Source organism: Capsicum annuum, chromosome 5 (assembly GCF_002878395.1).
Source record: "Capsicum annuum cultivar UCD-10X-F1 chromosome 5, UCD10Xv1.1, whole genome shotgun sequence".
In the NCBI taxonomy this organism is placed as follows: domain Eukaryota; kingdom Viridiplantae; phylum Streptophyta; class Magnoliopsida; order Solanales; family Solanaceae; genus Capsicum; species Capsicum annuum.
This window is the reverse complement of record NC_061115.1, coordinates 197,754,025-197,776,916: the sequence shown is the minus strand read 5'-3', so window position 1 is coordinate 197,776,916 and position 22,892 is coordinate 197,754,025. Positions and strand designations below refer to the sequence as shown.

The window sequence follows — 22,892 nt, the reverse complement described above, 5'->3', positions numbered from 1 at the left end:
TATTTTTACTTATCTATACATATAGTCATTCTCAAGAAAGCATAACCCCAAGTACTTTAATTTATTGATTACATCCTTTAGCATTCAGTTTTGACAATTTAAAGAAAACTTTAATACTTTAAACAAGAAATCCATTTAATAAAAAACCCCTATTTTACTTTATTACCATATTTTAAGTATTACATGTCAACTCATGTCACTTATGACACTTGTTAGTGAAGCTATTGCTCTCATTCTTTATGGATTCGACTCCGATTCCTAATTTGACTAGAAGTATTGCTAAAAACACCCTGATATATCTCTCGAGGTTTATTGTGATAGTAATTGGGCTTTTTGCCCTGAAACTAGAAGGTCGATTACTAATTTTTGTGTTTTATTGGCCAGAATTTTGATCAGTTAGAAGGCTAAAAAATAGCCTGCTATTTCATTATCTTCAGCTGAATCTGAATATAGATCCTTGAGTAAGGTTTTCGGTGAAGTTAGTTCGCTTACAAAGTTGTTGTCTGACTTTGGGGCTACCCCTTTGCTGCCTATCCTTTTTTTGTGATAATCAGTCAACTATCCACATAGCTAAGAACCCCGCCTTTCATGAGCTCACTAAGCACATCGACTTGGTCTATCATTTTGTTCGCACCAAGCCCAGTGATGGACTGATCAGTTTATATCACACTTCCAGTTCTACTAAATTGAATGATATTCTCACTAAGTGTTTATCAAAAGTTGCTCATCATTTTTATCTTGGCAAGTTGGGTGTTGTATGACCCTCCAATTTGAAGGGGCTCCAAGTAGATCCACATCCTATATATAAAGGATACCAAGCCCCAACTTTAACAATTTTTACATTTTTCATTCTTCAGTTGAGCAAATACTTCTCTCACTTCTAGACTCTTCCATAAATTCTCTCATTTTTTATCAGAGTTTTCTGTAAATTCACTATTATTTTCGAGTTTGATCAGTTACTACAAATGCATAAAAATAAACAAAGTACATACTATTATTTTTGTTGGGTTTGAAATTTATCGAGTGTCATGAGGACGCTAATTTTTACAAATCATTGAGGCGATAATTCAAATATCAAAGAAAACTATAATTAAAAATATATTAATGAATATGGTTTGATCAATTGGTCTACGTATTAAAAACTAAACTAAAATTATATAGAAAATTTTTCCCTAAATAAATTCTTTTGAGGACTACATTGTGAATGTTAATGTGTTAAGACTTGAGAAGAGAGATCTTCTATTTATAGAGATACAAAATCAAAGAAGAAACCTAATAGGAAAAAGATCTTTTCCAATAAGGAAGCCTTTAAGAAAGAAGAAACCTAATAGGAAAAAGATTTTTCCCAACAAGGGAAAAAATTTTCACCAGAAAGGTAATTCTAATTATGATAGAAAATCATGTAAAGTAGGAAATTAATGGCAAATCTTAACAAATCTCTCCTTAGCCTGAATTTCTAACAAATCAATCTTGATCTTATTCTTTACATAACTTTCATATATCAGTGTTGCTTGGCATACTTAAAAATTGAAGAAGAAACCTAATAAGAAAGAGATCTTTTCCAACAAGAAAACTTTTTTCCATTAGAAAGGTAATTCTAGTTATGGTAGAAAATCAGGTAAAGTGAAAAATTCAAGACAAATTTTAATAAATCTCTCTTTGGCCTGAATTTTCTGGTAAATCAATCTTGATGTTCTTCTTCAGATAATTTTCATATATTATTGCTATTTGGCATGTTTAAAAATTAAAGCTTTATTTGGGTTAAAAGTTTATGTGTCTTTTCGGGTTAAAAATATTGGAGCCCTTTGCAGAATTAAAAGTGAGCTTTATTTTTAAAGATGTGATAGTAGAATTGGAAAATTGTTGAAAATATGTTTGAAATTTCTTCTTCACATACAAAAATCTTCATTATCATCAAATTGGTTGGATTTTGATTTGAAACTGCTTTGAACTTGTTTTTAATCTCGTTTCACCACACCATTGAACCACAAGCTCTGATACCACTTGTTCGGTTCAAAGTTGACGGGGTGTCATGCGAAGCTAATATTTTATAAATCATATAGGCAATAATTCTGATAACAAAAAAAATTATAATAAAAATATATTATTGAATATGTTTTGCCCAATTGGTTTACATCTTAAAAACTAAATCAAAATAATAAAATTTATTTGAGAAAATCTCATCCTAAACAAACTTTTTGAGAACTATACTGTGGATGTTATTGTATTATGACTTAAGAAAAGAGATATTCTATTTGTAGAAATACAAAATCAAAGAGATATTTTTCAACAAGTAAACCTTTAAGAAAGACGAAACCTAATAGAAAAGAGATCTTTTCTAATAAGAAATTTTTTTTCCATTATAAAGGTAATTCTAATTATGTCAAAAAATCAATCCATCTCAAAATTTTGAGATATGAGGAAGAATGAAAATCACAACACCAATAGTAACATTAATAGTGACAACAACAGCATTAACAACAGAATACAATTACTTAATTAATAGTGGAACTAGAGTCACTACTTTGAAGCCTGCTCCTGTGCTATTTGCTCGAAAAGGCTTCCATCGTAGACAGCTCTGACGGTTTCTTTGGTCAATGTGCCATTATTACTTTTTCCTAAATCATATAAAGACTTCCAATCTACAAAAGCATTTGCCCTACACATATAAAGATTTGAGTTGAAAAATAAAAGGGAAACAATTTCACCAAAATGGAAATAAGGATAATTAATGTACTTCTGATCCATTGGTCCACTATACATATTAAATCCTAAATTAATATATATATATATATATATTATGTCTCCTTTTACATAAGAAATATATTATATTGAGATTATTTTTTAAAATTACATTACCCTCAAATATGGAGTAAGAGTAACACTATACATTTGACATAACACATGGTAATTAAATGGTTTTATAGTAAATTAACTATTGCCTAAATTTGTGAAGATTACTTAAAAAAAATTATCAAAAAAGAATATTTCAATTAATTCAAAGTTAGATGCTCTTAATTAATTAAATATAACAATGGAATAAGAATTTGTTGATATTTCAAGGATTAAAAACGGTAATTTTCACATGAAATATTGACAACAATATACAAAAACACTATATATTGACTAGTAATCTTTGTGTTCAAATTTATATGATATATTTGCATTTGAGTTAGTCCTAAAACTTTTTTTTATTATCATTTCATAAGTTATATGTCTAGTCAAGCAACCCCACAAAATTTCGAATTGAAGGACAAGAAACAGGGAAAGAGAGGATATATACCATCCATAGTAGTCCTTTCGTTCTCTGTTAGTCTTGAGCAGTTCTTTCACTTCGTTGTAGGTTAAGGAATCTGGATTTTGATTTGCATGCTTCTTAAAGATCTCCTCAAACTTCTCTGGCACAAACCTTCAAAAATATCAAGTCGATAAAATTTAGTACATGACTGGACCATGTGTAACGTTCTGCATAATCACTTTGGTTCATAAATAGGAGCCGGTTCAACATGTTACGTGTGTTCATTAATTTTTAGCCATATCTTTTTATAGGAAAAATTACATTTCAGAGATAAAATATAAATTCTTAATTATCGGGCATGATTAAGGTTTAAAATAATTACCTTACATGATTATTTGTTAGTTTTAGGGATTCTTTGTTAAATGGCATTTTCAAGTCTTCTTTTTAATTAAATAGACTATAAGTTTTTTTTTAAGGGAAATGACCCATTTTTTAGACAAATCTATTATCTATCCGATCGATATATAGACAGATTGATTGTCGATCCGACAAATCGATTATCGATTCGACAAATCGACTATTGTTCGATAAATCGATTATTGATCCGACCTATATATGGACAGATTGATTATCAATCCAGCAAATCGATTATCAATCCGACCCATAAATGGACAGATCGATTATCAATCCGACAAATGAGAAAATAGAAATAAGTCATTTTGCTAAGAGATAATACATCAAAAAACCCCTGAACTTGTCCCGACAACTTACTTTAACACTTAAACTTTATAGATAATTATTTACCCCCCTAAATCTTTTTGAAGTAATTATATACCACCTTAAAAAACAACATCACTCACTGCGGAGAGTGTATTACACTTGTGCCTCGTCAGCGCTACATCAACGCCACATCAGCGCCACATCAAAATTTATTTTTAAAAAAGTGACCCCACTAATTTATTTATAATACAATATTAAAAAAAAAATCCCCCCCCCCCCCCTTCCGCCTACCCTGCCCCTATTTTTTCTTCTTCAAGCCCCACACCCCCCCTTTATTCTTCCACCCCCACCCCCACCCCCACCCCCGGCAGTCTGCACCCCCACCCCAAAATTCATAATGATGAATTACGAAACAAAGCTTATCAAATTCAAACCAAACATCCAAAAAATTCAAACCAAACATCCAAATTTAGGTACGAAATTAAAATTTATGGATTAAATCAAACATCTAAATTTATCTTTATGGATTATGAATTATAAACATCCAACATCCAAATTTGTTTGTTTATTCAAATTAAAACTTGCACCAACAATCAAATTTTTTATACATATATTTTTTCTTGTAAAATTGATGAAATCTAATAAAAATGGAGATGGTGGATTTGAAGAAGGAGAAAGGGAATTGGGTGGGGGTGCGGGCTGCCAGGGGCGGGGGTGGGGGTGGGGTGGATTAGAGGTGAACGTGTAAGAAAAAAATAAAAGAAAGGGGTGTAGAGTGGGGGTAGTGGTGGAGGTGTAAGAAAAAAAAAAAAAAGAAGGGGGGGTGGGGGGTGGGGGGTCAGGGTGAGGGGTGGGTGGCTTTGGAGAAGAAAGGGTGTGATTTGGATATATAGGATAAGAAAGGGTGTAATTTGGATATATAGAAGAAGAAAGGGTGTGATTTGCATATATATATATATATATATATATATATATATATATATATATATATATTATAAAAGTGGGACCATTTGTTTTTTTAAATTAAATCACGCATTTTAAAAAAAAAAAATGCCACGTCAGATTTAGGATTTAAATTAATTCGTTTTAAAGATATTAAGGGAGTAAATAAACGCGTGTTAAGTTTAAGTGCTAAAATAAGTTGAAGTGACAAATTTAGGGGGGGTTTGGATGCATTATCTCAATAATTTACACTATGTATATAACCAATACTCTATGCATTGAATTTTCATCATTAACTTCTCTTCACTTCACTCAATTTTTCTGTTATTTTTCTCACAAAGCTTTCAATTTTTCAATATTAATTTTCATGGATTTCAATTTTTAGATTTTTTTTTTTGTGTTTGAATAGTTAAAAAAAAGTGGAGTCTTTTTTGTACTTTATTTATTGGGATTTCAAGATAAGACAGCCCACTGCTACTCCGATCAATAAGATGAAAAATCGACACTTTCATCACCGTCACCATGTTGCCGGTTCTACGCCGTCATTAGAACCACCACTTACTACCGATCAATTAATCCAACCAGAATGACCGAAGGAGGCAAAGATAGAGAGAAGGGCAGTTGGTGGTTGGAAAAGATAGTGGCGGTGTTCACGACGGAATCATCTCAATTTTCTGACCTCATATTCAATTGAATGTTTGAGACATACCTTAAACAATTTGACCATTTCTTGACCGTATGTAGTGTTTCTGCTTCATCTCAATTTTCTGAAAATTTAAAAAAAAAAGAGTATATAATTTAAAAATTGAATTGTATATTAGTGTTCATTTCACAGAGTGAATCTTGATGAATTATTTTAATAATTGGGTATTTGATCCAATTTTAGTGAGTTTGGTAATTGTATATAGGTGATTTAATTGTATTCGGTCTGATTTTCGTATGTTTTTGTATGTGGATATACATTGTATATTTTTTCATTTGAATATTTTTATATGCATATGAATGTATTGGATATATATTTTTTGATTTATATATGTATGCAAGTTTGTTCTATATTGGTATACACACACACATATATATATATTATGTGTTGGTTCATATATACATTATGCATATACATATGTGTATATATTTGCTCTGTATTTGAACTTATAATTATATATGCAAATGCATATACATATGCATATCTGTATATATGTATATACATATGCATATAAGTATATCTGTATCTATATACATATAGTGGCTTTTATATATGGTTTATTACAAACTCGAATGAGTATATCAACATATTAGGATCCTAATATACAAATGTTCAAGTGTTTAATTATATATGTATAATATTATACGTTTATACAATATAGTATTGATATACATATGCATATGTTTATTCAATACATAATATACATATGTTATACAAATGTGTTTGTTTTCAAAGTTATATTGTACACACATATAATATTATATATATACAATTAAACGAAGAAACATATACATTAGAATTATAAAATTCTAATGTGTTTGTATATACAATTTTAAATATACTTTTAGTTAAGATTCAGTTGTATAAAGTATAATTGATTTATATATATTTGTACTAAAAATGATCAATTATGGTAGGAGAATAAATAATCAGGCATGAAAAACGAATAACGATCAAATATGGAAGGAGAATAGTCGGTGTTTTCTGTCATATATAAGCTTAAATGATCAATTATAGAAGAAGAATATTGGAGATAGTTAGAGATAATACTGGCATTAATTAATTTCCTTTTTTTTCTAATTAACAATAATTATATTTGTATAAATAGGCTCAAAATACATTTGGTTACTAACTAATATCTATATAATGTAATTAGTAAAACTTAAAACATAAAATTAGTTAGAAGGGATCTAAGTTGTTTATATGTGAAGTTTTGCCAATTTTATATATGTATTAAAATATATATTCATTAAATAACTATTTAATTTGGATATAGGTTACGATAATTTAATTATTTACAAGGTAGGCGTGAATTTACCTCCCTTCAGAGTCATAAGCACCAGAATCACTGCCGTGAATGGCATATTTGATATTTTCTACCACAATGGGGAAGAGTAGAGATGGGCATTTTCCCTATATAACACAAACAAAACACTATATACATTAGTATCACATAAAATTCGAATTAGTATAAATCGTAATCAAATATGCATGAACAACTTGTGAGCCACTTTCAAAGCCCTAAGTTTATTTTGACAATTATTCTCTAAATTACTTTAGGAAATTTTCGGGGAAAAGGAAGTACTTCCTTCATTTACTTGGTCTCTATGCTAAAGATAGATTTTTCTTCTTTTTTTCCATTTTAATAAATTAAGATAAATTTATTATTTTCTTCTGGTACTACCTAGTAATCAAATTTAGATTTTTAAATTATAATTAGTAAAGTTACTTTAGTAAATAAATATACAATAATTTTTTAAGTTAAAAGGCTAAATTTATACGGGGAAAGTAAAGTGAGATTGATGGAGTATATATATTATTAGGAGATCGGAAAATTTAAAAGATTAGATTTCTTTTAAATTTCTTGAGATTTATTGCAGGATGTTCGAATGATTTCTTATATTTCAGGTTATGTGTAGGCCACAAAATTCGAAATGTTTTACATTTTTTGTTTTAGAATTTGAGAAAATTGAAATTTATGGTCCTTATATACAGATTATTATTTTAATATATGAAGTACAATTATCAATGAATACCAGAAAATAATTTTTACTCTTTTGCTTGCTGATTTTACCTCACCCCCACCACCAACATGTCACTCTCAGTCTCGGCCATAATTTCATATATTGTCACGGACGTTCCCCCACTATAACATAATTGAATCAGGAAATTATTTTTTGTGCATGAAAATAACTACTATATTTTAAACACTATGACAATAAAAGATGGAAGACTACCCACTATTACAGCTAGGGTGGGTGTTCGGTCGATTCGGTCTGATTGTTTAATATCGGTTCGCTTTATCGATTTTCGGATTGACAAAAATGACATCCATAACCAAAAATAAATTCGGTTTGGTTCGGCTTTTACAAATTCGATTTGGCTATTTTGGATTTTTATTTCAGTTTGAAATATTTAAAGTAGTTAGCTTCTCTTTTTCATTACTGAGCATTTAAATTGATGGATTTTTTTAGAAAATTATTTTTTTCAAACCTGTTTTTCATTTCCAAATATCAATAATTATAAATAACTCAACATGGATGAAATGAAATGAAATAATCATAAGCTTAACATAATACATAACGTCATTAATCATTACATATAATATAACCTTGCATAAATAGTCTACAAAACAACACAAAACTCATAAAAATAGTCCATGAAATAACATACTTTCTGCATAAATAGTCCATAAAACAGTCCAAAGTCACCAAAATAATCCATAAAATATTTGAGTCATTAAAACAATCCATATGCGAATTTGCTGTTAAATGTTAATTGTGAAAGTAAATTACTAAATATTATATATATATATATATATATATATATATATAACATAATATTATATTATATATATACATAATATAATATTATATTATATATATATATTATATATATAATAAAATATATATATTATTTATAAAATTTCGGCTTAAACCAATTTTTTTTAAAATTGAAAACCGAACCGAAAAATTGAAATTCTAAAATAACAAACCGAATCCAAATCGAAAAATCGAAACCAAAATTAAATTTCGTTTTGGTTTTTCGATTTTTTCGGTTTAAACCAAAATATGCCCACCCCTAATTACAACAAGATCAGTTTGATGGGCGGTTTATCGTTATGGTGAGTAGTTTTGATGACCTTTACTATTACCGTGAATAAAGTTAAATTACTCCCTCTGTTTTATATTAATTGACTTCTTTCTAAAATATTTATTTTAATTTAATTTTTTGTTTTATAAAATCAAGAAAATATTATTATGTTCTTCCGATACCACTCCTATCATTAATGACTAAAAAAAATGTATAATTTTAAATTTATATTTTCAAAGCATAATAAATAAGTATAATTTGGTAAAATAAACTCCTAATAAATTTTTTCTTAATGAATGTGTCAAGTCCATAGGGTCAACTAATATAAAACGAAGCGAGTACTTTAATGGAATATAAATAATTTTATTTTTTTGATTTACTTACTGTTATAATAATTAAAGTTTAGTGTCAGCTTTAATTTAATAGTCGCTTCGTTTTATTTTACTTTATTCTTATTGACTTGACATGTCTTACAAAAACATTAGTCAAAGATGTACCTTACTGAATTAGCCTTATTAACGAAGCTTTGGAACATTAAATTTTACTATTACTTCCTCCGTCCAACTTTAGTCATTCATTATTAACTTGATAAACATGTTAAAATTATTATTTTTAGTTCAAAATAAGTAAATTTTTGCTTTAATGCACACCTATTAAGAAATTTTTTTTGACATAAATTGTAATTTACTTTTCATCTTTACCCTTTTAGATATTATCATATTACTCTTGAAATTCTAGCCACATTAAAATAAAGTCAATTTAAGTCTCTTGAAACTCATAATCTAGAAAGGGTAAATAAAGGGTAAAATTAAAAGAAATTTTCAATATGTCTCTTGAAGAATGAACAATTCACTTATTTTGGACGTTGAAAAATAGCTCAAAAATTCACTTATTTTAAAATAGAGGCATTTATAAATAATAGGGGTATTTTTACTATATTACCATTGAAACATACTCCCTTCGTTTAAAAAAGAATGACCTACTTTTCTTTTTAGTCCGTTTAAAAAGGAATGACCCATTTCCTTTTTTGACAATACTTTAATTTCAATTTTTCATATAATATGTTTAAGACCACAAGATTAAAGGGCACTTTGGTACATTTGACACAACTTTAATCTAAGGCCACAAGATTCAAAAGTCTTATTTATTTTCTTAAACTTTGTGCCAAGTCAAAATAGGTCATTCTTTTTAAAACCGATGGAGTAATAAATTGAAAATCTTCAAGAATGTGCTAAGTGATAAATAGTAGTATTTAATAGTAAGGATAGAATAAAAAAAAAAAAAAATTTATTCATTGATTTTTCAAACTAGACTAGTGTGGACAAAGAAATCATTACTTTATATAGTTATTTTGTACAACGGTAGAAATGAAAAATATATACTCCCTCCTTTTTTTAGTCAAAACTTTTACCAATATTTTAAAATGTGTATCTTTATCAAATTGAAAAAAAGAAAAATTGTACTCCCTCCATTCACTCTTAATTGTAACTATTTTTTTTATTTGATTTTCATTTTTCACGTCATTTTGACAAATCAATTTTTTTTTTATATTTTACCCTTAACATTAATTACTTATTTTCTAAATCAATTTCTAATACCTATTACAAAACATCAACTAATAGGGGTAATATGATAAAGTCACTGCACCAATTATTATTTTCTTAATAAGTGTGTCATGTCGAAAAGTGACAAGTAAAAAAAATGAGGGGAGTCATTTATAGTACTTTTTATGCAGTTTTTGATTATATAAATTTTAATTTTAAAAAAATTAATCTAATATAATATAATTTTGAAATTTAGTCAAATTAACTCTTGAAAACGAAGAAAAAATATAAAAAGAAATTAAGAGAACGATAAAATACTTTTAATTTCATAAATTGAATAATTAAATTAAAATAGTTTTTAAAAATATTGTCAAATAAACGAACAGGTGGAGCGATATCAAAGTGGGTATTCCAAAATTACTATAATTTAAAAAACAAAAGATATTTCTTCCGTTTAAAAAAGAATGATCTAATTTGACTTGACACGAATTTTAAGAAAATAAAAAAAAAATTTGAATCTTGTGATCTTAAATTTAAGATATGTCAAATATACCAAAATGTCCTTCAATTTTATCGTCTTAAATATATCATGCAAAAATTTTAAATTAAAAAATTACTAAAAAAAAAAATGGATCATTATTTGTTTTTAAACGTAACTTTACTGTTCAGCGTGGCACCACCATACGTGTAATATAATTAAGGGATCCCCTCGAACAACTAGGCAAGTGCTTAATCTGATTTCTACGCCAAAAGAGAATTCTGCCTGACAAATTATATGAAGAATATTTTTTTATTCTTACCAAAATTATATTGTATGCCCTATGAATCCATATACAGATCAAAAAATACATAAAGACCACTTCTTTATATGGAAATTACCGGTCGAGTCTTGTGACTGAGAGTGAAATGAATGAGAACAGCAGCAAACATAGAACGGAAAATACCACGCCCCATCTTTCTAAAAGCTGAAACAATTATAAATCAGAAAATACTTAGGACAAGTCAAGAAGACGAAAGCATATATATTAGTGATAAAATAAAAGAAAAAAAATGTGAGCTCTACATTCATTTAGGAGAGAAAAGAAGGAAAAACCTTGGTACGTTTCTGAAGGGTAAATTATTCCATCATTATTGATATCAAAGAACATGACATGCTTTTCCAAAGGAGTGAGCTCATGATTATTTCCAATTTTTTCTGCATGTATGGGACGCAGATATATTATATATATAGTAGTTGTTCTAAATAGGACAAACAGATTCAGAAACTATATGATCATAATTCATAAAGGAGAGAAAATTTGATACGTACCCGCAGCTTGACTACAGCTGGTTGAGCTAGCCATGGCATCTATATCCAACGAAAAGAATATGAGAATTTGTAGAGAAGAATGTGCTATAAATAGAAAATGAAGGAAGAACATAAATTAAGATTACGTAAAATACTTTGTTTCTTATTCGCTGTCATACGTAAACTACTTTGTTTCTTATCCAATGTCAAATATATATTTCGGAGTTCTGATTAATTCAAATTTATCTCATATTAATTTTAATCACTTCTTGAAAAGGAATTCTGATTAATTTAAATTTATCCCATATTAATTTTAAAAGGGAAATCACTCCTTAAAAAAAATATTTTTGTTCTTGAAATTCAAATTCCAAATATTTTATCCATCTCATCACAATTCTCAATAATTATATAAGTATATTAACAAGCTTGTTGATTGAAATCGAGGATGAGATGTCCACTTGTTATGCACTTAATGATATATACTATAATAAGGTCAAAAAAGATAATTCCATTTTGGATCTTCGTTTACAAGTCATTAACTAACTTACGTGTTTAAGTTCTTTGTATCTACCTCTTGCTTCGGTGTCTAATGATAGCCAATAACTTTAATTTTAATTTGGGAAAATTAACTATATAAACTTATTAGATTAGTTATTACAAGTTATAGCAAAAATTTTAAGTTTTCAAATTATAACAACTTTCATTTAAAAAAAATACATAAAACGTTTTTTTTGTTTTGTTGAAAATACAAAAAAGTAATTAATGAAAAAGAAAAATTAAGATTTAATACAATTAATATACAATTTACCATCCTTAAATATAGTTAACCTTAATTACTGATATTTAACCATCTCAAATCCCTCTAATCGTTGTTTTTCCTTCTATTTTAATGCTTACATTAAGAGTTTCTATCTTCATACACTACCTTCCTCTTTGTACACGATGAATTTGTGGCGGTAAACAAAAAATCTTAATTTCAGCGTCTGCAAACAAATTGCTGAGCATTATAATTTCAAAGAAAAGAAAAAACAAGTATTTCATTTGATATCAAATATGAATTTTTGTTAATTTGCATTCAATCATGATAGCTCATGGAGGGACATGAGAGTCATCAGGTTTGTTAAATTTTCGTATGAAAATGGATATTATCCACTCGAAACAAATGTAAAGATTTTTTTTTTTGTGTTTTTCAATTCTCTATTGAAGAGGTTCCATCATCATACACTTTCTTCTTTTACCTACAAGATTATATTATTCCAGTAAATCAATTTCATAATTTCTTTTTATTTTATACAACTTCTAAGAATTTTTTTTGAAAGAAAAACAAACATAAGTTATTGTCGTGTTATAAAAATATGATTTTTGATAATTTGGATTCAATCATGGTACGTCATGAAAGGAGATGTGATTTGTAGGTATGTTAAATTATTTAGCAAATTCATATTTTGCAATCAAACGTATTTAAAGAATTAAATAATTTTTTTACGTGTTTCTTTAATTCTTATTGTTAAAATATTGAATTTTGTATAATATGGTGATGAAATACTCTTGAAAGATTAACTGTATTTGAAGTTGTGTATGTTTATGTGTTGCATGATAAAAGTAAGGATTAGTTGTTAAAATTTCTATAATATGATGAAAGTCCCTTGAAACAGTAACTTTAGATTCAATTGTGCATATCAAAAGTTTGTGTATTAAAGTTCTTGCATACTATATGTTTATATTCAATTACTGAAAGTTCTTGCATATAGTATGTTTAGATTCAATTGATTAAAATTCTTGCATACTGTATGTGTTGCATGTATGTTTATGGGTTGCATGATATGATTAAAATTTAATGTTTTGTGTTTTGTGTATTAAAGTTGATTGTGAATGTAGGTAAAAGCGTCAAAAAAATTGAATACAATTGTGAAGAATTTCAATTGGATGAAATACGATGCTCTCATGCTATGGCTTCTATTACGTATAGAAACCAACATGGCAAGAACTATTGCTCACCTTACTATAGCAATAAAAATTTCAGAGATGCTTATGCCATATCAATTAAACCTCTTCCTTATGAAAGTACATGAAAAATATCACGTAAAGTATCGGATGAAATTGTATTACCTCCGAATTCAAAAAGACCTCCCAAAAGATCATATTATGAAAGATGAAAAGCACCAAATGAAGAAAAGTGTAAATGATCAAAGGTTACGTGTAGTAACTGTCATCAAGAGGAACACAGTAAAAAGACATGCCACAAACATGCATCCTCTGCTTAAGATGGAATCTGTATTTCTTAATTTATTTTGATGTTAGAATATTTCTTGTTTTAAATTATTTATGTTTAATAAATTCTGGTGTTGAAATTTGTCCTATTTTTAATATTTTATGTCCATGAATATTGATTTATTATAATTTTTAATGATCAAATTCTGAAGAGTTAATGTTATTTTTGTTCACTGATAATGACTGTATATTTTGATTGAAATTGTTATATTATTTATTATGTTGGTTGACTTGTAATAAAAGTGTTTCACAATGATTTATGTACATGTTGATGTTGCTTGCTTAATAGCAAATAATAGCAAATGATATATATGAGTAGAAACAGTAAAATATATATGCAAAGACAACTAAAAGTATTTTCTCAGTTACTATATGCAATCCTAGATTATCCATTTGGAATATAACCACACTACCAATTTTTTTCAGAGAACATAAAATCATTTTTTTCATTATTCTTTTTTCAAACCAACAACATATATGAAATCATGTCACAATCTTTTCTTTTCAGGAGTGAGGATGACAAATATAAACAACACCATTTGTTTTCAACTCCAATCAAACATGCCACAACAACAACAACAAACCCAGTGTTTCTCGCAAAGTGAGGTTTGGGGAGGGTAAGATGTACGCAGTCCATATCGCTTGATCTACAACATTTTTTGTCCTTGCATATGCTTCTCCCATAACTCAGTCGAAAAGCAGAACAAACATGAAAGCTACAAACTAATGCCCACATATGGAAGCTTCAACAATTTTATCTTTCTTATTCAAAATAATAACATATAAAATATGTCAGTGTTGATTGTTAATAGAACTACAAAGGAAGGAAGAATGAGTTGAAAACTTTTATTGATAGTTGGTAAAAAGTTAAAAGATATTGCGTATGAATTCACCTAAACAGATACCGTAAAACGTGAAATTCTGTATAATAAAATTAAAATAAGGAAAAAAGAAGTTAAAAAAATAAAGAGATAAAAGACTTCTAATGGTAATTAAAGAAAGTAAAATATGAAAGAGTGTATAATTAAGTTAATTATTCAAGTTAATAAAAAGTATAAAATCAGTTCTTAACTTTAAAAAAATATATTTACCATATATAACTCCTTAAATTGTGAACAAATTTTGATATTTAATTATTAAAAAAATAAAAATATTAATACCTTAACTTGCCATAATTATCCAAGATCCTTAAATTGTAAACAAAATTTGATATTTAATTATTAAAAAAAATATTAATACCTTAACTTGCCATAATTATCCAAGATCTTTAATTAAGAGTGATAAATGTTTAGTGCTAAATATAAGAAAATAATATAAATATTAAATATTATAAATTTTTTGAAAATTTAATTAAAATATGCTTTTTTCCAAAAATTGTTATAGGTTGTAATTATCTCTTAGGTCTAGTAATTAATGAAAAGTTATGCTATAACTTGTAATTAACAATCCAAAAAGTATATTTGGGATAATTTTCACTTTTTTAATATTAATAATGGGCTTTACGACTTTTTAGAAGTTTTAGTTCATTCATTTTACTTTGTCTTCTTACTAAAAGTAGTTGTTTCAATTCATTTATTCAATTCATGAAATCAAGAAAATTAATCATTTTCTTCCAATACTACACCTATTATTAAGTAACTAGTGAAACGGGTCACGCTTTGCGCGATCGGATAATATTCAAATGTAAGAATGTGTTAAAATTCCTTTTAGTTTTTGAAATCTAAGTAGATTTAAATTTAATACATTAATTCATCACATTGTGTATAATACATTATTTACAACAAATTTCGTAATTTATTCCAAAATTCTAATCTTTAAAAAATTTAGGGTCTTCTAAGAATGCTTGATTTTATCCATTTCATTTATCAATACATGTATATCTAGGTACTGAATTGCAACTATCAATAGTTACAGTGAGAAAATAGGAAGTAATTAATAAATAATTGATAATCATAATTGAAGAATTGATTCTTACATTAGTTATATAGAAAATACAGTAAGCAAAAAGGAGGGAGAAAATAAGTTAAGTATACATTATTCTCCTGAACTTGTCGAGTTTTATACATGGTACACCTGAACTTTTACTAGTCCTAAATACCTCCTCCCCCCCCCCCCCCCCCCCCCCCCCCCCCCCCCGAACTTGTTCTTTTAGTACGTCGCGTGACCCCTTTTTGCTGAAAGTCCACTACGAGTAACACATGCACGGACACATGGAAAAAAATGCTGATGTGGCTGTCCACGTGGATAAATATCATCCACTTCCCTTATATTTATTCTATATTAAAAAATAAGCCTCTTTTATCCTTAATAATTCGATTTCTCTCTAAAAAAATTATATTTTTCAGTTTTCCTCTACTCCAAAATAGTGAATGATTGAATTTTCGTTGATCAAGTAAGCTATTATCTAAAGATTTATATTTTTTGGTGTGTGTTAAGAATATGAAATTATTTTTTTCTGGTTAGTGTGTCATAGTAGTTTCTGATTAGTGTTTCGATTAGGATTTTAAGGAGATCCACATGCACAAATACGTTTCTTAGTATAATTAACGGAGTAAGAAATTACAATTTAAGTTAGGGACGTACAAAAATCAAACCGATAAAAATGTTATTGATTTATCGTTATAGGGTTAATAATTTTTTATGATTTTATAAAAAAAATTATTGGGTTATTGATTTGATTTTGATTTTTTTTACTGGGTTATTGGGTAAACCGATAACCCAATAAGTTTATGCGAAGTTATTATTTTACACAATACATACATACATACATACATACATACATACATACATATATATATATATATATATATATATATATATATATATATATATATAAAAGTAGAATTTTGGTTGCAATTAAGATTCGGTTTCTTTTCATGTTAGTTACTACTTTTTTTTTAATTTATGAGTATTTTCTTATCGGTTAAATTGAAAATCAAATCAATAGAGACTAAAAATCATAATCAATATAACTACATTCTCTTTATTATAAGTATGTGTATTAGTTTCTTTAGTATTTGTTTTGTTATTATCTTTTAAAATATTTGTTTCGATATTTAGTACATTTCTTTAGTTACAATAACTCATATGGTATATATAATTAAGATTACGAAATTGAAGGAGTTTCATAAAAATGAAAACTAAAGTTTTAAACGGATGAAATTTTTTTGTAGATTAATAAATAAAATTTTTACAAAATTAATAAACGGATGAAAGTTTTATTTCATAAACTAATTAAGAGATAAACTGGAGTTTTACAAAATTAATAAATGGATGGAATTTTATTTTTAGATTGGAAGTAATGGAGGAAGAGGGATAATAAATAGTGAGAGGGATAATTGAATATTTTGAAAGAATTAAAGAAAAATATTTTTTTTTCATTTTTTAACCATTAAAAAGGCTAATTTGGCTGAAAAATCACTCCATCACGCGCGTGATGGAGTGTAAAACCCAAACATTTCACCACATCAGCAAAAAGGGCCACGCGACGTACTAAAAGAATAAGTTCGGGGATACTTAGGACTAGTAAAAGTTCAGGTTTGCCATGAATAAAACTCGACAAGTTCAGGGGGTAATGTATACTTCTCTCTAAAATATGAGAGCAAGAGATTGTTGATTTAAAAAATATCCTTTAATTTAAATTTGAATAGTTCATTTCAATTTTATATAAATATAGATTTATACCATTTGTCGTCTTCTTATTTTTTTTTTCTTTTGCGAAAACAACAATACCGCAAATAATAATTTAAGTTTCTTTAGTTTTTCTAGGAATTATACAACTTTATTTTGTTGTCAATTTTTTTTTTCAATTATTGTTTAAATAAAGTCTTTTCTTGAAGTTTTAAGATCTTTGATTTTTTTAAAATACTTCGACTGATAATCTTTTGTACCTTATTATCAATTTTATGAATTAGGATTGTATCTCACCAAAAATCAATAATAGCTCCAAGCATATAATTTTCAGTTTAGACCACTGCAAGAGCTATCACAATAAAAAATTGTAAGAATTCACAACTTAACATTTGAAATATGTGTGTATAATTATAGTCATGCAAAAAAGGATCAAAAAAGTAAAAGAAGACCCCCTTATCGTCTTATTCTAACCTTAATACTTCTTTAAAATACAACTTTAAAAAAAGTAAGAAAGTGTAATTAAAAGGTTTTAAAAATATTTTAATTCTTCAATAGAGCATATAATGAATCTTTTTCTGAATTTGCTCAATATTCTTTACTTTTTTTATCTTTCTTGACTTCCTTCTTCGTCCCTGCAAGCACAAACTAAGTATATATTTAAATGAAACTGTTAGTTACTTTAAACAACTTAAATGAAACTTCCAATCTTAAGCACCTAAAATCAGATTTTGTAACTTTTAAATGGCTATTTTTTAAAAAAATAAAATTAGAAGTATATTTTTTCAACTTATGTAACCTTAACTTGATAGTTATTTAGCACTTACATTTTATTGGTATTGAGTCCATCTAACACGATTTAATTTCAAAGATTAGTCAATTGATTCTCAAAAATAAATAGCATCACATAATTAACACGAAAGGAGTATAATTAAGAAAATTAAATGAAATATTCCTACCCAAGAATTATGTAAGATTTCATCAACCATGGTTCTTACTGCGAAAGCAATCATATATTGTCAATCATGGTTCTTAATTGTGAAAATAATTATATGGTGTGATAATTATCATTTTCTTTCTCACATTTATGTATATATACTCTGGTGAAGGAGAAAAAATCTGATAATCTTGAATAAAATTTATTAAATAAATCATGAATTTGTATAGAAAAATAGAGAAAATTTAGTTTCAAAGATTAGTAAATTGACTTTCAAAAATAAATAGCATCACATAATTAAAATGAAAGGAGTATAATTCAGAAAATGAAAAGAAATATTTTTGCCCAAAGATTATGTAAGACTTTATGAACCATCGTTCTTAGCTGTGAAAGCAATCATATCTTTGTCAACTACGGTTCTTAGCCGTTAAAATAATCATATGGTGTGATGATTATCATTTTCTTTCTCACCCTTATGTATACTATAACACTACAAGAAATACAGTTTTTTTGTGACGACTATCAGTGGCGACACAAACAGTTGCCACAAAAGTTAGGATTTATGTGGCGACATATAAAGGTTGCCACAAAAGGTATAAGATTTAGGGGCGACCGTTAAACTCGTCACTAATAGTGACATATTTAGTGACGATTATGCGTAGGTTGCCACAAATATGTAGTAATTTTTCTAATAAAATTTGGGTTAGTGGCTACCTACGAGTTGTCGCTACTATAAGTCTTTTGTGGCTTTTTAATTGCTGCTAAAGGGAGATTTGTTGTGACCATCTTTTTTGTCACCACTAATACATCTATTTTGTTATTCGTTCCACTTATATAGGTAAATTGAAATTTTTTCAGTGGTTATAATGAGGTGACATTATAGAGGGATCTGATTGGATATGTAGTTCCACAAATGATGTTTGAGAGTGTAAGATGTACGTAGATATTACTTTTATCTTTCCAGGGTAAAAAAGATATTTCTGATAAAACTCTCAGCTCGAGATATTTACAAGGTTAGTTACAAATAAAAATTATTTAAGCTAATAATAAAATATAAAATAATTAATGATATAAATTAAAAGCCCAAAAAGTTTAAAAAGTAAACCAAATCAAAAGTTAAAATTTTTATTTTGCGTTGTTTTTTCTTTAAAAAAATAAATTAAGTTATTTGTAAATATATTTTGGATATATATTTTATATATAGACAATCTAGAACCCCTTAAGCCCAATCTAGGGTTCCAAATTAAGAGCTCTAATTGAGACTCCAAAAATATCGAGAGACAGTTTTGTGGCGATGCCTCTGCCTATTGGAGTCGCGTCGGTTGCTGCTGCTCGTCTGTTTTTCTCTTTTTTAAGTAAAGTCCATTATTGTACTTTTATTTATTTTTCAAATAGACATAGAAAAAATTTAAATATTTTAAAAAATTTTGTGAAAGAATCTCAACTATGCACATCATAAATGAACCAAGATTAATTCAAAGCTTGATTTTTTGCTGGTTCAAGATATTGTTGATTCCCAATTTTGACCACCCGATACTCCTCTTAGGCTGCTATTTTTGTCAAAATTATTTAACTTTTAATATTAATATTCTTTGCGCATTATTTTAGTATCAAATAATTTCCGACAAGCCATGTTCATGATTTAAAAATGTACAAATTATTCTATTACTTTTTAGTATCATTTTTTACAATTTAGTAATTCAAATACGACATTTTACATAATTTTATCAATATTTATTAAATTATTTTTTTCACGTAAATGTGCGCACTCACAGTTTATAAATATATTGTCTGTTATTATTCTATTTACTATTATTGTTATTGTTGTTGTTATTATTATCGATAATTTTTATAATAATTTTGACGTAACATTAATTTATTTTAATAGAACGTTTCATTATTATTATGATTATTATTGTTATCATTATTATTACATTTATTAAACTAGCAGATACTTTAATTCAATTTTTCTTTCTTGTATTTAATTTTTAGCCAATATTTATTTCAATTGATATCAATTTTAGCCAAGATTAAATATCAACTTGGGTTCCTATTTAAATTTCAATTGGCATATTTTTAAATGCCTTAATCTCAATCGTTGATCAAAGTTGATCCAACGACTGAGTCTGAGATCAATTCAGCCATTTCTTTCCTTTTAAACAATAGTCAAAACCCTAAAATTATTTTTCCCACAATCAGCCGCATGAGCTCTCACTTTCTCTCTCATTGCCATCTCCGGTTGCCTGACGGATGGAGCACCACCAGTCCGCCTCCTCCCCTTCACCTCGTGTTGCCTCTGTTACTCCATTCTTCTTCTTCACTCGCAGATCCAAGCCAGGGCAGCTCAATCGAGCAAACCATCTGGCGGCCCCCGGCTGTTTCCTTCACCGCTCCATTCCAGATCAATAACCATCCCCCTTATTGAAGCCGACTCCGCCACTGCTTCATCCGAGCACGCCGCCGCCGCCCAATGCCAGAAGCAGCCGGCGGGAAAGCCATAGCTGCCACCGCTGCTCTGTTCTCTTCCCCACGCCGGAGAACACCATCCCACCAGCGAGATCTGGCCAGCGCTTTCATTTTCCCGCTACCCAATGAGAACAACACCAACAGCCGCTCCAGCCGGTGCAGGCGACCACCACTACGTCACCTGTTTTCTTCCTCTCCTTCTTTACACTGTCCAAGCGCCGCCGCTAATGGAATCCGCCGCCACCACCGCCGTTTCTGGCAATATCACCGGAAAATTCTAAAGTACATGATGGATTCACATTTTCAGGTTTGCTTGTGTGTTTAAATTTTTTTCAAGATCTCTTCTATTTCTTAAAATTATTGATAGATTCTTTGATTCGAAATTGATGAAATTGATCGCGAATTTTGAATTAATTCGTTCAATCTTGTTTGTGTTTATGTGTTTAGGTCGATATATGTGAAAATGCTCAGTTTTTATGAACATGCATTTAACCCTAGGTAGAAAGTTTGAATACTGATCTGTGTAAATTTTTGAGATATGTTTCTGTTTGCATGGACTGATAATCATGTTTGCAATTTGATTTGGACTCATATAGTGTTTGACAACCATTTGCCTTGCTTAATTTCAGCATTGACATATATCTTTACTCATATTTTGACAAATTATGCATTTTTGGGGATGTTTAGTGGTTTTCTTTCCTTCTTTATAACTGATTTGACCATAAAAGGTTAAATCAAATTTCAGCATTTATATATCTTTGTCTATTTTTCAGGTTAAGAAAAAATGGTATTGTTTATGTTAATTTGAAACGTTAAAGGAGTTGTTGCACAAAAATATTTAAAGAGTTTTTGCACAATATTAGTGACGATTTATTGTGTATTTGTCCTGTTTCTCTTGGCTAATTATCCACTTACTCTAGAAATATACTTCACACAACATAGCTGGTGAATTTCTAAAGAATAACATTTGCTTCTTCTTAGGTAGCAATTTCTTGTTGATTTCTTTCCTCATGTGGTGTTCTAGTTTTTCTAAAAAAAATACTAGACGACTTAAAACTATTCTAGCTGCTTCACTTTTTTATATGTTCCTATCCTAGCGTATTCAGATTTGGTTGTTTAACTGCTCCACTTTGAACTACAAGGAAATAGTTTGACAATTTTGTCTTTTGAGCTTAGTATTATGATTTGATGAAACTAGTTTGTGCATTCTGGAATTTTTAATGTATTCCGCAATATTTTAATTCAAAGACATTGTGGTCATCTCTTTTACAATCAACATTAAGATTTCTCAAATCATTTCCTGCATCTTAACAAGTTAGAATTGAAACTTCGCTTTATTTTTTATTTCGCTTTATTTTTTATTTCAGGGACTAGTAATTTCATGATGGGAGTTGTTAGCCATTAGAAGTTTGAAGATATTTTGTGATTTTTTTCTCATTTGTATATCACACTGATTTGTTACCCATTAAAAACTATATAATTCTCTTGTGGAGAAATATATTTTAATATTGTCTTTGTACCTTTAAGTACTATAGTTATATTATTGACAACGAATTCTCTTGTGGAGAAATATATTTTAATATTGTCTTTGTACCTTTAAGTACTATAGTTATATTATTGACAATGAAGCAGATAATATATAATTTATATCCCAAGATCGATTTTTTGAACTTTCTTTTGTGGCGCATTTGCTTGCTTTTTTGTGGCAAGTTTTGTCGCCACAGAATGTATGTTTTGTGGTGACTTACAGATGTCGTCACAAAAACTTTTAGCTACGGAAGTTTCCGTAATTGTTACATTGCTTATGTTGTCACTAAAAATAATTAGTGGCGATTTTTCAGACTTTAGCAGCGACATTAGTCGCCACAAAAAGTTATGTTGTAGTGTATATATGGTGACGGAGAAAAAATGTGTTAAGAGAAATATCATAAGATGTATATAGCCGAAGTGAAGGAATATCATAAGACGTCATAATTTACAAATTAATTTTTAAGGATTATGAAGATTAAAGAATAGGAGTTATAGATATTATTTAAATCATAAATTGAAGAGGTGTGAGT

At 28.1% G+C, this 22,892-nt stretch overlaps 2 protein-coding genes across 2 annotated transcripts; one reads left to right on the top strand and one right to left on the bottom strand.

Annotated features, from left to right (window-relative positions):
- Window positions 1-2,427: 2,427 nt before the first annotated feature.
- LOC124898970 (probable peroxygenase 5) lies at window positions 2,428-11,687 on the bottom strand. The gene is made up of 6 exons (XM_047413320.1): window positions 11,550-11,687; window positions 11,334-11,435; window positions 11,120-11,205; window positions 6,922-7,016; window positions 3,284-3,409; window positions 2,428-2,659 (listed from the first exon to the last, which is right to left on the bottom strand). The coding sequence occupies exons 1-6, from the start codon at window positions 11,659-11,661 to the stop codon at window positions 2,521-2,523; spliced, it is 660 nt and encodes a 219-aa protein (XP_047269276.1). The 5' UTR covers window positions 11,662-11,687; the 3' UTR covers window positions 2,428-2,520.
- Window positions 11,688-20,541: 8,854 nt separating this feature from the next.
- LOC124898969 lies at window positions 20,542-22,386 on the top strand. The gene is made up of 2 exons (XM_047413319.1): window positions 20,542-21,139; window positions 22,200-22,386. Exons 1-2 carry the CDS (start codon window positions 20,837-20,839, stop codon window positions 22,215-22,217), a joined length of 321 nt encoding a protein of 106 aa, XP_047269275.1. The 5' UTR covers window positions 20,542-20,836; the 3' UTR covers window positions 22,218-22,386.
- The last annotated feature ends 506 nt before the right edge of the window (window positions 22,387-22,892 follow it).

Bases quoted from the DNA above. Each gene is read 5' to 3' on its own strand.
- LOC124898970 (XM_047413320.1), bottom strand. From the start codon at position 11,661: ATGTTCTTCCTTCATTTTCTATTTATAGCACATTCTTCTCTACAAATT. The intron at 11,436-11,549 runs GTACGTATCAAA...CCATACATGCAG, and splicing joins CAGCTGTAGTCAAGCTGCGG to AAAAAATTGGAAATAATCAT. The intron at 3,410-6,921 runs GTAAATTCACGC...ATATTTTTGAAG, and splicing joins GCTTATGACTCTGAAGGGAG to GTTTGTGCCAGAGAAGTTTG.
- LOC124898969 (XM_047413319.1), top strand. From the start codon at position 20,837: ATGCCAGAAGCAGCCGGCGGGAAAGCCATAGCTGCCACCGCTGCTCTG.